We start from the raw sequence: 16,399 nt of genomic DNA, 5'->3' as shown, positions 1-16,399 counted from the left end.
AATTCTTAAAATAATTGTTATGTATTTTGTCAACGTTTATCATGAGTAATTTAGTAAATTCACCGGAAGTTTTCGGTGGGTATACTAGTTCTGAACATCACATGCTAATGTAAAAAGCTGGTTTTTGATATAAATATGAACTTGATTGAACAAAACATGCATGTATTGTGTAACATAATGTCCTAGGAGTGTCATCTGATGAAGATCATCAAAGGTTAGTGCTGCATTTAGCTGTGGTTTTGGTTTTTGTGACATATATGCTTGCTTTGAAAATGGCTGTGATTATTTTTGGCAGGGTACTCTCCTGACATAATCTAATGTTTTGCTTTCGCTGTAAAGCCTTTTTGAAATCGGACAATGTGGTTAGATTGACGAGAGTCTTGTCTTTAAAATGGTGTAAAATAGTCATATGTTTGAGAAATTGAAGTTATAGCATTTTTGAGGTATTTGTATTTCGCGCCACGCGATTCCACTGGCTGTTGACTAGGGTGGGACGCAAACGTCCCACCTAGCCCATAGAAGTTAATCAAGTTCAGCTAAAGTATTTGAAAGAAAACGGACACTATGTGAACCTAGGTCTTGTGGACGATAACACGAATGGACTCACCACTTCCCCTCACTGTTCTCAAACTGCTGGACTGAGTATCCAAACATGTCCTCCAGCGGACCATTGAAAGTCTCCCCATTCTTGTCATCCACGTTAAACGACAACACACATGGTAGCAACACTGCAAGAAAAGAGAACTGTTGTTACTACAGAGCAAACAAACACTTTTATCCGAGAAAAGATCTAGATGCAGTCAAAAACGTGATTTTCATGTGTTTTATATATATATTTACACACTATGAGGTTGTGAAAATGATGATAATGTCATTTTAGTGTAAGAGCTGTTTGAAAAGACCGCCTGAAATTTAAGCCTGTTTTGGTGGGATGGAGTTTTGGCATTCCATGGTGACATCACCAGGAGGTAAATTAGTTTGTAGACCAATAAGAAAGAGAGTTCCAAACCTCTCTGCCAATAACAGCTCATTTTCAGTTTTCCCCTCCCCACTTAGACCACTCCCAGACAGTCCTAGCTAAATTCTTGCTTGAGAAATGTATCTTTGCTAAGAAGCTATTATTGTTCCTTTTTGACCATTTTAATTGAAAACAATCACAGTAAGGTACTTAGTTATTACCCAAAAATTATATGATAATGAGATAAAAATGTCATTTTGGTAAAATATTGCAGTATCAATGATCTTCCCTCATATTTACAGAGAAGTTATTGGCAAGCAGGAAAAATTTAAAACATAAATATTTACACAATATGTTACACAAAAAAGAAGCAGCGAAAAGTTCCATGGGTAGTATCTTAAATGTTCCTAAATAGGGTTTTTACTTGTGTTTTGTTGCCTTCGCAATACAAATGTAATGTTCGTCATGCCAATAAAGCATTTTGAATTGACCTGTATAGAATACAAAAGGCAGTGAGATGGACGTACTATAAGGAAATCATAACCATATCCACTGTACAGAGCGAGAGAGAGAGAGAGAGAGGGGGAGAGTGGAGGGAGAGAGAGAGGGAGAGAAAGAGAGAAAGAGAGAGAGAGAGAGAGAGAGAGAGAGAGAGAGAGAGAGAGAGCGAGAGAGAGAGAGAGATTTTGATAAACTCCCATATCTACTGGGTAAAATAACACAGTGTGCCATCACAGCAGCAAGATTTGTGACCTGTTGCGACGAGAAAAGGTCAATCAGTGAAGAACAAACACCATTGTAAATATAACCAATATTTATGCTTATTTATTTTCACTTTTGTACTTTAACCATTTGTACATCGTTACAACTGTATATATACATAATATGACATTTGTAATGTCTTTATTCTTTTGGAACTTCTGTGAGTGTAATGTTTACTGTTCATTTTTATTGCTTATTTCACTTTTGTATATTATCTAACTCACTTGCTTTGGCAATGTTAACATATGTTTCCCATGCTAATAAAGCCCCTTGAATTGAATTGAGCGAGAGAGAGAGAGAGTGAGAAAGAGAGAAAGAGAGAGAGAGAGAAAGAAAGACAGGGAGAGAAAGATTGAGAGAGAAAGTGAGTGAGAGAGAAAGAGAGAGCCCGTCCTGTGTTCATAGAAGACAGAGGAATGTCATCATAGAATGCCAACAGAGTTCTGTCTGTCAGAGACCCCTCTGCCTCCTCTGACCTCTAACATCTGACCCCTTCAAGACAATGCCATCTTCACCAGACCTCCCCAGTCCGCTATTTAGCTACTGTGAACTATAGACCCACTAAATATCTAAATATAGACTTTGAACGTCTCATTGTGCTTCCGCCAACAATGACACTTTTCATTTTTAGTGTGCCATGGAATTCCTCCAAGCAATTTATTCAATTCCTGGATTTGTGAGGGGGATGTGAGGATTAGCAGAGCACTGAAACATGGGCCAAGAGACTGAGTAGTAGAGGAGAGAGACAAAACACGAAGACCACCAAACACACAGATGATGAATACTGGACACAACACAGACTTGTGTTCTAGTAATGAGGATTGAGCATCCCACAGCCAAACATCACAAAAACATACTGTACTGATGCCTACAGTATGGAGATCAGCTGTGGGAGTACACATTCACTTTATGCTACACTTGGAGTTGGACACGGCACCATGCAGGAAGCCTTAACACTGGTCGATTATGTATTTGTCACAGACAAACAGAAGCAGACAAAAGAACCAGTGTACTGTACTGAGTGTCAGAGAGCAGAGCAGACATGGTTAATATGAATGGTCCACGTGCAGCCAGTTAGCCACAGGCCTTCCATACAAAGCTCACTGTAAGACTTCCAAGCCACTTTCCATTTCCAGTGCTTCATCTACTTTGTCTGCAGCATATTCTGTAGGTCTTTTACAGAGGCCTCTTATTAAAACGTATTACGCTGTCTGTACACTGCAACCACTTGGACACCACTGCCCTTTCTCCAAATGAGTCATTCTGTTTGCACCAACTCTGACCTGTCCTGAGTTTTAGACAGCAGTATGAGAGCAAGACCAGAGAGACCCGAGACCAGACGTGCATGTTTTCATTTGTACCTTCTCTGTACTGTCATACAGGTAACTGCCAAAATAAAGGAAACACTTGAGTAAATGAGGGATACAAAGTATATTGAAAGCAGGTGTCTCCGAACCTGAGTTAATTAAGCAATTAACATCCCATCATGCTTTATGTCATGTTTAAAAATGCCCAGTTGCCCATTATTCTGGCTACCATGGTTAGAATAAGAGATCTCAGTGACTTTGAAAGAGGGGTCTTAAAAAAAGCATAGGGGGTTTAAAGTGTGTGTGTGTGTGTGTGTGTGTGTGTGTGTGTGTGTGTGTGTGTGTGTGTGTGTGTGTGTGTGTGTGTGTGTGTGTGTGTGTGTGTGTGTGTGTGTGTGTGTGTGTGTGTGTCACAGTCACCACATCTCACACCAATTGAACACTTATGGGAGATTCTGGAGCAGCACCTGAGACAGAGTTTTCCACCACCATCAACAAAACACCAAATTATGGAATTTCTTGTGGAAGAATGGTGTCGCATCCCTACAATAGAGTTCCAGACACTTGTAATATCTATGCCAAGTTGCATTGAAACTGTTCTGGCTCGTGGTGGTCCAACGTCCGATTAAGATACTTTATTTTGGTGTTGCCTTCATTTTGTCAGTTACCTGTAGGTTTAAATGCCCCTACGTTGTCATGGTGATCAGGTTCTGTTTTCTATACACCACCTCCATGAATAACCCTACAGTACAGAACATTCCTAAGACCAGACTGGACTTGATTAGTCATAATCAGGTTCTGTTTTCTATACACCACCTCCATGAATAACCCTACAGTACAGAACATTCCTAAGACCAGACTGGACTTGATTAGTCATAATCAGGTTCTGTTTTCTATACACCACCTCCTGTCCTAGTCTAGTGAGCCAGACACTTCCTCCCCAACAATTGCTTCGTAAACAATTAGCCTGGGGATGAGGTTACTTCTGTCCAGTCCTGAGTTTGAATACCCTAACCAGTATGTGTCTGGGACCAGAGTATGAAGGCCTCTATGTCCCCGAGGCCAGACTGGATGGATGTGCTCCTGAGTGGCGCAGCAGTCTAAGGCACTGCATCTCAGTGCAAGAGGTGACACTACAGTCCCTGGTTTGAATCCAGGCTGAATCACATCCGGCCGTGATTGGGAGTCCCATAGGGCGGCGCACAATTGGACCAGCGTCGTCCGGGTTTGGCCGGGGTAGGCCGTCATTGTAAATAAGAATTTGTTCTTAACTGAATTGCCTAGTTAAATAAATGTTAAAATGGGTCATTACCCTTTGTTTTCTTAGGGAGCAACTGTTTTTCTAGGGAACTGTTCATTGCACCATCTCTGTCCTGTCCTGACTTTTAATGTGTCCGTGAGCATCAGCACGGATATCATGGCTGGTTATTGTCAGCCTCTGTTGTCTTTGGGAGCATCTACTTCGTTTTGGGGTGCTAGATAAACATGATGAGCTTCCTCTGCAATCTCCGATGTGGCTTGTAAACAGGAGCCAAAGCTGTGTCCCGAACGGCACCCTACTCCCTATATAGTGCACTATACAGAGTCCATAAAGATCTGGTCAAACGTAGTGCACAAAATAGGGAATAGGGTGATATATGGGACGCAGACACAGACACGGCCAGAGACACAGATATACCCTGAGGTGCCTCACAGAACAGTCAATCTCAGATCCATCGTCTGGACACAGAGAACAGGATGGAGAAGTAAGAGACAGAGAGAGATTATGAGAGAGACAGAGACAGAGACACAGAGAGAGAGAGAGAGAGAGAGAGAGAGAGAGAGAGAGAGAGAGAGAGAGAGAGAGAGAACTGCAGAGACTGGAACATCAGCCAGGTAACCCTCCTTTCCTCCTCTCCTCCTTGCAGACAAGGTCAATATTTTCTTCCCTCAGTCCATCCGTTAATCCAAAACACACACACACACACACACACACACACACACACACCCAGCTCACTCAGGTGCTTCGCTATATCACATTTGACATTGTCCGTAAGCTTGAGTTCATTTGCACACAAAAAAATCATACAATGATGGAAAGACCTGTGTGTTGTCCTTGTTAATGCAGACAGAGAAGAGCTCCAACTTCTTAATCATAGCCTCAATTCAAACCAAATCAAATTTTATTTGTCACTTACACATGGTTAGCAGATGTTAATGCAAGTGTAGCGAAATGCTTGTGCTTCTAGTTCCGACCATGCAGTAATATCTAACAAGTAATCTAACCTAACAATTTCACAACAACTACCTTATACACACAAGTGTAAAGGAATGAATACGAATATGTACATAAAAATATATGAATGAGCGATTACCGAACGGCATAGGCAAGATGCAGTAGATGGTATAGAGTACAGTACAGACATATGAGATGAGTAATGTAGGGTATGAAAACATTATATAAAGTGGCATTGTTTAAAGTGGCTAGTGATACTGTCACGTCCTGACCAGTAAAATAGGTTGTTTATTATTGTAGTTTGGTCAGGGCGTGGCAGGGGGTGTTTGTTTAGAGTGTTTCGGGGTTTGTTGGGCTATGTTCTTGTTAGTTTATTTCTATGTTAGTTCTAGTATGTCTATTTCTATGTGGTGTTTATTGGGTTGACCTTCAATTGGAAGCAGCTGCTCCTCGTTGCTTCTAATTGAAGGTCCTATTTAAGAGGTGTTTTTTCTATGGGATTTGTGGGTAGTTGTTCTTTGTATAGCTGTAATTGTTACAGGACTGTTTACTGTTGTTGTTTTTGTATACGTGTGTTTTGGTTTTCCTTCTTTCTGCCTAATAAAAAGAAGATGCGTATACACACTCCCGCTGCGTTTTGGTCCAATCCGTACGATGCCCGTGACGGATACATTTAATTACATCAGGATGGCAAGATGCAGTAGATGGTATAGAGTACAGTATATACATATGAGATGAGTAATGTAGGGTAAGTAAACATTATATAAAGTGGCATTGTTTAAAGTGGCTAGTGATACATCTAATACATCAAGATGACAAGATGCAGTAGATGGTATAGCGAACAGTATATACATATGAGATGAATAATGTAGGTTATGTGAACATTATCTCATATAAATAATATAAAGTGGCAAGTGATAAATTGATTATAATCAATTTTCCTATTATTAAAGTGGCTTGAGTTGAGTCAGTATGTTGGCAGTAGCAACTCAATGTTAGTGATGGCTGTTTAACAGTCTGATGGCCTTGAGATAGAAGCTGTTTTTCAGTCTCTCGGTCCCCGCTTTGATGCACCTGTACTGACCTCGCCTTCTGGATGATAGCGGGGTGAACAGGCAGTGGCTCGGGTAGTTGTTGTCCTTGATGATCTTTTTGGCCTTCCTGTGACATCGGGTGGTGTAGGTGTCCTGGAGGGCAGGTAGTTTGCCCCCGGTGATGCGTTGTGCAGACCTCACTACCCTCTGGAGAGCCTTACGGTTATGGGCGGAGCAGCTGCCGTACCAGGCGGTGATACAGCCTGACAGGATGCTCTCGATTGTGCATCTAAAAGTTTGAGTGTTTTTGGTGACAAGCCGAATTTCTTCACCCTCCTGAGGTTGAAGAGGCGCGCTGCTGCGCCTTCTTCACCACGCTGTCTGTGTGGGTGGACCATTTCAGTTTGTCCGTGATGTGTACGCCGAGGAACTTAAAACTCTCCACCCTCTCCACTACTGTCCCGTCAATGTAGATAGGGGGCTGCTCCCTCTGCTGTTTCCTGAAGTCCACGATCATCTCTTTTGTTTTGTTGACATTGAGTGTGAGGTTATTTTCCTGACACCACACTCCGAGGGCCCTCACCTCCTCCCTGTAGGCCGTTTCGTCGTTGTTGGTAATCAAGCCTACCACTGTAGTGTCGTCTGCAAACTTGATGATTGAGTTGGAGGCATGCATGGCCACGCAGTCGTGTGTGAACAGGGAGTACAAGAGATGGCTGAGAACGCACCCTTGTGGGAACCCAGTGTTGAGGATCAGTGGGGTGGAGATGTTGTTACCTACCCTCACCACCTGGGGGCGGCCCGTCAGGAAGTCCAGGACCCAGTTGCGCAGGGCGGGGTCGAGACCCAGGGTCTCGAGCTTAATGACGAGTTTGGAGGGTACTCTGGTGTTAAATGCTGAGCTGTAATCGATGAACAGCATTCTTACATAGGTATTCCTCTTGTCCAGATGGGTTAGGGCAGTGTGATGGCGATTGCATCGTCAGTGGACCTATTGGGGCGGTAAGCAAATTGGAGTGGGTCTAGGGTGTCAGGTAGGGTGGAGGTGATATGATCCTTGACTAGTCTCTCAAAGCACTTCATGATGATGGAATTGAGTGCTACAGGGCGGTAGTCATTTAGCTCAGTTACCTTAGCTTTCTTGGGAACAGGAACAATGGTCGCCCTGTTGAAGCATGTGGGAACAACAGACTGGGATAAGGATTGATTGAATATGTCTGTAAACACACCAGCCAGCTGGTCTGCGCATGCTCTAAGGACGTGGCCGGGAATGCCGTCTGGACCTGCAACCTTGCGAGGGTTAACACGTTTAAATGTTTTACTCACGTTGGCAGCAGTGAAGGAGAGCCCGCAGGTTTTGGTAGCGGGCCGTGTTAGTGGCACTGTATTGTCCTCAAAGCGAGCAAGGAAGTTGTTTAGTCTGTCTGGGAGCAAGACATCGTGGGCCGCGACGGGGCTGGTTTTTCTTTTGTAGTCCGTGATTGACTGTAGATCCTGCCACATACCTCTCATGTCTGAGCCATTGAATTGCGACTCCACTTTGTCTCTATACTGACACTTAGCTTGTTTGATTGCCTTGCGGAGGGAATAGCTACACTGTTTGTATTCGGTCATGTTTCCGGTCACCTTGCCCTGATTAAAAGCAGGGGTTCGCGCTTTCAGTTTTGCGCAAATGCTGCCATCAATCCACAGTTTCTGGTTGGGGAATGTTTTAAAAGACGCTGTGGGTACAACATCACCGATGCACTTGCTAATAAACACGCTCACCGAATCAGCGTATTCATCAATGTTGTTGTTCGACGTTATGCGGAACATATCCCAGTCCAGGTGATCGAAGCAATCTTGAAGCGTGGAATCCAATTGGTCGGACCAGCGTTGAACAGACCTGAGCCAGGAGCTTCCTGTTTTAGTTTCTGTCTATAGGCTGGGAGCAACAAAATGAAGTCGTGGTCAGCTTTTCCGAAAGGAGGGCGGGGAGGGCCTTATATGTATCGTGGAAGTTAGAATAATAATGATCCAGGGTTTTTCCAGCCCGGGTTGTGCAATCAATATGCTGATAGAATTTAGGGAGCCTTGTTTTCAGATTAGCCTTGTTAAAATCCACAGCTACAATAAATGCAGCCTCAGGATATGTGGTTTCCAGTTTACATAGAGTCGAATGAAGTTCTTTCAGGGCCGTCGATGTGTCTGCTTGGGGTGGAAATATACACGACTGTGATTATGATATGTTCCGCATACAACAATTTACAAAAACATTGAAGCTGAAATTGGGATTTTATTTTAGGAATAAGGCCTGTTTTTCTTTTGAAGCCAGAAGGAGGCTAGTATCAGCTACATTTATGCCTTTACTAGACTATGGAGATATTTTATATATGAATGCTTCCGCTCAGTGTTTGAGATCAATTGACACCCTTTACCATGGCACTTTGAAATGTATTTTAAACTGCAAAACCCTTATGCACCACTGCACTTTGTATACCAGGGTTGGTTGGCCTTCTCTAGTCACTCGTAGGCTCAGTCCCTGGTATACTTTTATTTACAAAGCCATTTTGGGTTTACTACCTTTTTATTTGGCCATTTTTATTGTTCAGAAATGTGGTGGGTACTCTCTTCGTTCGCTGGACTTTATCCTGCTAACTGTTCCAAATGTCCGAACTGAATTTGGTAAAAGGGCTTTTATGTACTCTGAGCCATCGTCTTGGAACGCCTTACAAAATACTTTTAAACTGGAAGAACTTGTCCCGATTGGTATTTTTAAATCACTGATGAATGATCTTGAGACTGATTCCCTGACCTGTCAATGTTTTTAATTTGCTGTTTTTGATTTTGTTATACTCTTGTGAATTCTATGGTTTTTACTAGATTACTTGTAGTTTTTCATGTTTTTTGTCTATAATTTTTGTAATGACTTGGTGCTGCCTATCTTGGCCAGGACGCTCTTGAAAAATAGATTTTAAATCTCAATGAGCCCTTCCTGGTTAAATAAAGGTTTAATAATAAAAATAATAAATGATCGAAGAGAATTTTGTCCCGCACAATGAATATAGTTGCGAAAAGTCCCTGTATTCCTAGATTCAGATAATTCAGGTGAGAAAAAATATCACCCAGATAGGCCAGTCGTGTGAGAAACTCGTCATCATGCAAGCGGTCAGACAAGTGAAAATTATGGTCAGTAAAGAAAACTTTAAGCTCGTCTCTCAATTCAAAAAAACGTGTCAATACTTTGCCCCTTGATAACCAGCGCACTTCTGTATATTGTAAAAGCGTTACATGGTCGCTGCCCATATCATTGCATAATGCAGAAAATACACCAGAGTTCAAGGGCCTTGCTTTAACAAAGTTAACCATTTTCACTATAGTGTCCAAAAAGTCTTTCAAGCTGTCAGGCATTCCCTTGGCAGCAAGAGCCTTTTGGTGGATGCTGCAGTGTACCCAAGTGGCGTCGGGAGCAACTGCTTGCATGCAGGCTACCACTCCACTATGACTCGCTATCATGGCTATTGCATCATCAGTACAGATACCAACACATCTTGTCCACCAAAGTCCATTTGATGTCACAAAGCTGTCCAGTACTTAAAAAATATCTTCTCATGTTGTCCTGGTTGTCAGTGGTTTGCAGAAGAGGAAGTCTTCCTTAATTGACCCCCCATAAACGTAACAGACATATACCAGGAGCTGTGCCAGGCCACATCTGTTGCCACATCTGTTGACTCATCCAGCTGTAACGCATAGAATGCACTGGCTTGTATGCAAAGCAGTAATTGTTTCAAAACATCTCCTGCCATGTCATTGATGCGTCGTGAAACTGTGTTGTTTGATGAAGGCATTGTCTGTATAGTTTTTTGGGCCTTTTCCCCCAGCATTGTCCCAGCCATATCCGCAGCAGGGGGAAGAATTAAGTCCTCCACAATAGTATTGGGCTTGCCTGTCCTAGCCCCTCGGTAGCTCACCATATAAGACGCTTCTAGCCCCTTCTTATTAATGGTATCTGTTGCTTTTATACATGTCTTACTACTCAAAAGTAGTCTTTATTCTTGCTCAAAAAACTCCTGTGGCTTTTTTTCCTAATTGTTATGTTTCATTTCTAAATGTCTGCGCAAGAGTGAAGGTTTCCCACGAGAGAATAACAGTTAATGTGATTGGATGTTAATTATTGGACTAGGTTGTGTTGTTATTTCGCTGAACACTAGATGGTTTCATTTTATTTTTGGCTACTCAGGCGAGAAAAAAACTTCACCCAAATGTATAGCCCCGTTGGAAAATATAAATATACCGTTTGAAAATGTGAAGAAAAAATGTTTAAAAATGTTGTTTTTATTTGAATCACATTTTTATTTGGCGTACCCCCGACGGCATTGCGCGTAACCCAGTTTGGGAATACCTGATGTATAGGAAACGTGCTGCACTGAGGGGGACAGAAGAGGGACATTTCCTTCCACTGGCCAGCCCTGCCTTCCACTAAGAATATCACAACATCTTGCATGTGTGTCACGTCTTTAGGTGATTGAATTGAACAAGCACAACACACACACACACACACACACACACACACACACACACACACACACACACACACACACACACACACACACACACACACACACACACACACACACACAATCTAGAAGTGACTTAACACTCCCAGTGAGAGGCACTCAAATCCTTTCAGCACGTCTCAGATGAAATCCAGTCCTCCTCTGATGTGGGGTGATATATATACCAACCAGACCGACACCCTTTCTGCGTCATGTCTGTGGTCGCCCCCGACCTGTCAGCCATGCTTAGCCACAATAAAGTCCACCTTAAATCAGCACTACAGGCCTGTTAGCCAGACTTAACCGTAAAACTGATCCCCAATCAGTGTTAGAAGTGTGATCAACCACACTTGACAAAAGTAAAACTAACTGACCCTGTGAAAAATATCAAACTTCAGGTCTGGTAGCCATTAAGTGGAGCAACCTGACATTGATCTTACATATCAGTTCAGGTTAGGTGGTAAGGTGAGCCGTGGTTAAACTGATCCTAAGTCAGTGTCTGGTGTTTGACCCTCCGAGCCAGATGTGATCACTAACTCAGTTCAGGCTAGCGGTGAGCAGTGATAAAAAACTGATCCTAAATCAGTTCGCTAGAATCTGATCATTCCGGGAAGCAGTGTTCACTAACTCATTCCAAGCTGTGGTAAAACTGATCCTAAATCAGTTGGCAGGCAGTGGTAGTCAGGGAAAGAATTAAGACGTCAGCAGCACAGTGCTCTGCTCTCTAATGAGAAGGATAGTCTGACTCTGCTTCTCCGAGACATATGTTGGCATGGACCAGGAGCACATTCTCATACTCTCTATCCACCCCACACCCCCCCCCTCTCTCTCTCTCTCTCTCTCTCTCTGTTCCTCTCTCTCTTCCTGACTGCTTGGTCACTGTGTTCTAGGGAACACTCTCTTGGGTTGTTTTCTTTATTATGGGTTCTGACATTGGTTCTCTCTTGGGTTCTATTGGGTTCTGATTCTCTCTTGGGTTCTGACATTGGTTCTCTCTTGGGTTCTATTGGGTTCTGACATTGGTTCTCTCTTGGGTTCTATTGGGTTCTGACATTGGTTCTCTCTTGGGTTCTATTGGGTTCTGACATTGGTTCTCTCTTGGGTTCTATTGGGTTCTGACATTGGTTCTCTCTTGGGTTCTATTGGGTTCTGACATTGGTTCTCTCTTGGGTTCTATTGGGTTCTGACATTGGTTCTCTCTTGGGTTCTATTGGGTTCTGACATTGGTTCTCTCTTGGGTTCTATTGGGTTCTGACATTGGTTATCTCTAGGTTCTATTGGGTTCTGACATTGGTTCTCTCCTGGGTTCTATTGGGTTCTGACATTGGTTATCTCTAGGTTCTATTGGGTTCTGACATTGGTTCTCTCTTGGGGTTCTATTGGGTTCTGACATTGGTTATCTCTTGGGTTCTACTGGGTTCTGACATTGGTTATCTCTAGGTTCTATTGGGTTCTGACATTGGTTCTCTCCTGGGTTCTATTGGGTTCTGACATTGGTTCTCTCCTGGGTTCTATTGGGTTCTGACATTGGTTATCTCTTGGGTTCTATTGGGTTCTGACATTGGTTATCTCTAGGTTCTATTGGGTTCTGACATTGGTTCTCTCCTGGGTTCTATTGGGTTCTGACATTGGTTCTCTCTTGGGGTTCTATTGGGTTCTGACATTGGTTATCTCTTGGGTTCTACTGGGTTCTGACATTGGTTCTCTCTTGGGTTCTATTGGGTTCTGACATTGGTTCTCTGTTGGGTCCTATTGGGTTCTGAAATGACTTTTTACTCCAACTGGAGACTCAGTATGTTCCCAGTAGAATTCATCTATTTGCTTAGTCACTGTTTTATGCGCCACTTAGCCACTGTTTTATGCGCCACCACTGTGCCAATGGGCTCCCGAGTGGTGCAGCGGTCTAAGGCACTTCATCTCAGTGCAAGAGATGTCACTGCAGTCCCTGGTTCGTATCCAGGCTGTATCACATCCGGCTGTGATTGGGAGTCCCATAGGGCGACACACAATTGGCCCAGAGTAGGCCGTCATTGTAAATAAGATGACTTGCCTAGTTAAATAAAAAATAAATAAATGTATTGTTATATGATTAGGCTACAAAGTCATCTCTACCAGTAGATGTGGCTGTCTATTTAGAGTCCCTATAAATCTCGGTGGAAAGTAATTTAATGTGTACGTAGGATGTAACAGAATGTGTGTAGGTTGTGCTCAGACACAGACGTGTCTTAATATGCAATGAAGACAGGACTGAGAAAACATAAGATGAGTCCGATTGGTCAAGTCAAGTGTTAGCTGGCATGGATGTAGGCAGAGGACGCTGTACATTAAACAAGAACAACATTGGCAGCCATACAGTAATATAATGCCTCAGAGTCAATTGGAACGTACCCAATTGATCCATTCATTCAACAGGGACCGTTCCCCATTAACCAATTCATTCAACAGGGACCGTTCCCCATTAACCAATTCATTCAACAGGGACCGTTCCCCATTAACCAATTCATTCAACAGGTGACCGTTCCCCATTAACCAATTCATTCAATAGGGACCGTTCCCCATTAACCCATTCATTCAATAGGGACTGTTCCCCATTAACCAATTCATTCAATAGGGACCGTTCCCCATTAACCCATTCATTCAATAGGGACTGTTCCCAATTGACCAATTCATTCAATAGGGACTGTTCCCAATTGACCAATTCATTCAATAGGGACTGTTCCCAATTGACCAATTCATTCAATAAGGACCGTTCCCATTCATTCACTGTGTGTCCATCTACAGTATGCACTGTGTGTGAAGTCCATGGAGCTGCCTGCCATATCTGATTCCATATTGGAACTGGAACTTCCAAATCTATTCCTTGGACCGCTGGTTTTTAAAGGCCTGGAACAAGGAATAGGAATACAAGTCACCACCCACGGAATTACATAATTCTCCCTGCTGGTTGTCAAGAATTTCATGCCAGAATCTTCCCCATCCCCAATCGTGCTCTATCACACACCCACAAACTCATCCAAACCCTCATCCAAATATTACTAACAACCGACTCATGTTCAAAAGTGCTGATCACAAAGCTTTTTATCAGCGGAGCTAACTTGCAACACAAAGCTGGGATAGGAGTTACGGGAGCTGCTGCGCTCGATTAAACATTTCACAGAAAGACAAAAAATACACCCCGTGATGAGGTCACAGGGTTCACTTCTTCTTCTCCCTTTAGGCAACCTTCATCTCCCCTTAGGCAACCTTCCTCTCCCCGTAGGCAACCTTCATCTCCCCATAGGCAACATTCATCTCCTCTTAGGCAACCTTCATCTCCCCGTAGGCAACCTTCCTCTCCCCGTAGGCAACCTTCATCTCCCCTTAGGCAACCTTCATCTCCCCGTAGGCAACCTTCCTCTCCCCGTAGGCAACCTTCATCTCCCCTTAGGCAACCTTCATCTCCCCGTAGGCAACCTTCCTCTCCCCGTAGGCAACCTTCATCTCCCCTTAGGCAACCTTCATCTCCCCGTAGGCAACCTTCCTCTCCCCGTAGGCAACATTCATCTCCTCTTAGGCAACCTTCATCTCCCCGTAGGCAACCTTCCTCTCCCCGTAGGCAACCTTCATCTCCCCTTAGGCAACCTTCATCTCCCCGTAGGCAACCTTCATCTCCCCGTAGGCAACCTTCCTCTCCTCGTAGGCAACATTCATCTCCTCTTAGGCAACCTTCATCTCCCCTTAGGCATCCTTCCTCTCCCCTTAGGCATCCTTCCTCTCCCTGTAGATAACAATGCAGAACTGATTTTTCTTGCCCAGAGTGAGGCATTTTATGAAATGCCGATAAAGACCGGCTACTGTACAATATATACAAAAAAAATTAACTGGACCTTTCAACACAAGAACAAAAATTATAAATATCAAATACAGCTTCAAAAGAAGAGAGCAGTCAAGTGTACGTTTAAAACAGGCAGCATGCTGACCTGTTCCCTGCTGCTCTCAAACAAAGAAATAACAGGATTCTTATAAGAATACCCACTATGCATCAGCCAATGGGAATATGTTTCACACACTGATCAATTAACAGACAAGGGCAACCATTACATTATATACCTGTTCATATTATAAACATACATTTATTTCCATAGCACACACACTTCAATAAAGGTGCTACACCATGCATTAAGTATAAATTGAAGTTAGGGATATGAACATATACGTCCCCCTGGGAATAAGCTACATCCGCATATCCCGTACCATGAAAAACCTTGCACTTGAACCGACCCTCATTTCAATGTCAAATCTCTGACCCGGAAATGGATAGAACTCTTCAATCACAATAAACAAGGTAATAATTCAAATGTAGGAAGATTCCAAAAAAAAATAACAATAAAATTCAGCTTAACGTTTCAATTACTAAACATGATCACATTATAGAGGTAACTTCTGATTGTTACATACATGATAAGAAATAATAAAATGTTACTGCGTAGACACCACGGATTTGAACATATTCAAGGACTACAATGCCAACATACACGACTCCACAGACAGGTTCACATCCTATATCAATTTATAGGAAGAGAACTGCATACCATCAAATATGTTTCTATTACACAGCAATGACTTGCCATTGTTCACTGGTGAGCTTAGGGCTCTCCACAGTGCCAAAGAGGAAGACCACAGGAGCAAGACCAGGGACCTCTATAGAGAGGCCAAGAAAAAGGTACCCTCATGAATTAAGTCAGCCAAACAGCAGTACAAAGACAGGCTAGAGCAACAGCTCTCCAGCTAATTTTTATCAGCATGTTAAATGTGCAACCAGAGGGAAAAAAATTCTAGACCACCTTTACTCCACACAGAGACGCATACAAAGCTCTCCTTTGCAATCCATTTGGTAAATCTGACCATAACTCTATCCTCCTGATTCCTGCTTACAAGCAAAAATTAAAGCAGGAAGCACCAGTGACTCGGTCTATAAAAAAAGTGGTCAGATGAAGCAGATGCTAAACTACAGGACTGTTTTGCTAGCACAGACAGATTCTTCCGATGGCATTGAGGGGTACGCCACATCAATCACTGGCTTTATCAATAAGTGCATTGAGGACATCGTCCCCACAGTGACTACGTACATACCCCAACCAGAAGCTTTGGATTACAGGCAACATTCTCACTGAGCTAAAGAGTAGAGTTGCTGCTTTCAAGGAGCGGAACTCTAACCCGGAAGCTTATAAGAAACCCCGCTATGCCCTCCGACGAACCATCAAACAGGCAAAGCTTCAATACAGGACTAAGATCGAATCATACTACACCGGCTCCGACGCTCGTCGGATGTAGCACGGCTTGCGAACTATTACAGACTAAAAAGGGAAGCACAGCCGAGAGCTGCCCAGTGACACGAGACTACCAGATGAGCTAAATGACTTCTATGCTCACTTCGAGGTAAGTAACACTGAAACATGCATGAGAGCATCAGCTGTTCCGGATGACTGTGTGATCACGTTCTCCTTTAAACAGGTCAACATTTACAAGGCCGCAGGGCCAGACGGATTACCAGGACATGTACTCCGAGCATGCTAACCAACTGGCAACTGGCAACCGCTAACCAACTG

General features: G+C 43.2%; 1 protein-coding gene across 2 annotated transcripts in view; it reads right to left on the bottom strand.

Annotated features, from left to right (window-relative positions):
• The window catches only part of LOC106568400 (integrin alpha-1), a 94,831-nt gene that overhangs the window by 59,444 nt on the left and 18,988 nt on the right, over nucleotides 1–16,399 (bottom strand). For both annotated transcript variants that reach the window (XM_014138710.2, XM_014138709.2), the window contains exon 2: nucleotides 608–728. In XM_014138710.2, the coding sequence (XP_013994185.2) occupies nucleotides 608–728 (121 nt within the window). The remainder of the gene's footprint in view (nucleotides 1–607; nucleotides 729–16,399) is intronic.

The sequence above is a fragment of the Salmo salar genome, chromosome ssa13 (assembly GCF_905237065.1).
Source record: "Salmo salar chromosome ssa13, Ssal_v3.1, whole genome shotgun sequence".
Classification (NCBI taxonomy): domain Eukaryota; kingdom Metazoa; phylum Chordata; class Actinopteri; order Salmoniformes; family Salmonidae; genus Salmo; species Salmo salar.
This window is presented reverse-complemented; position numbering and strand designations above follow the sequence as displayed.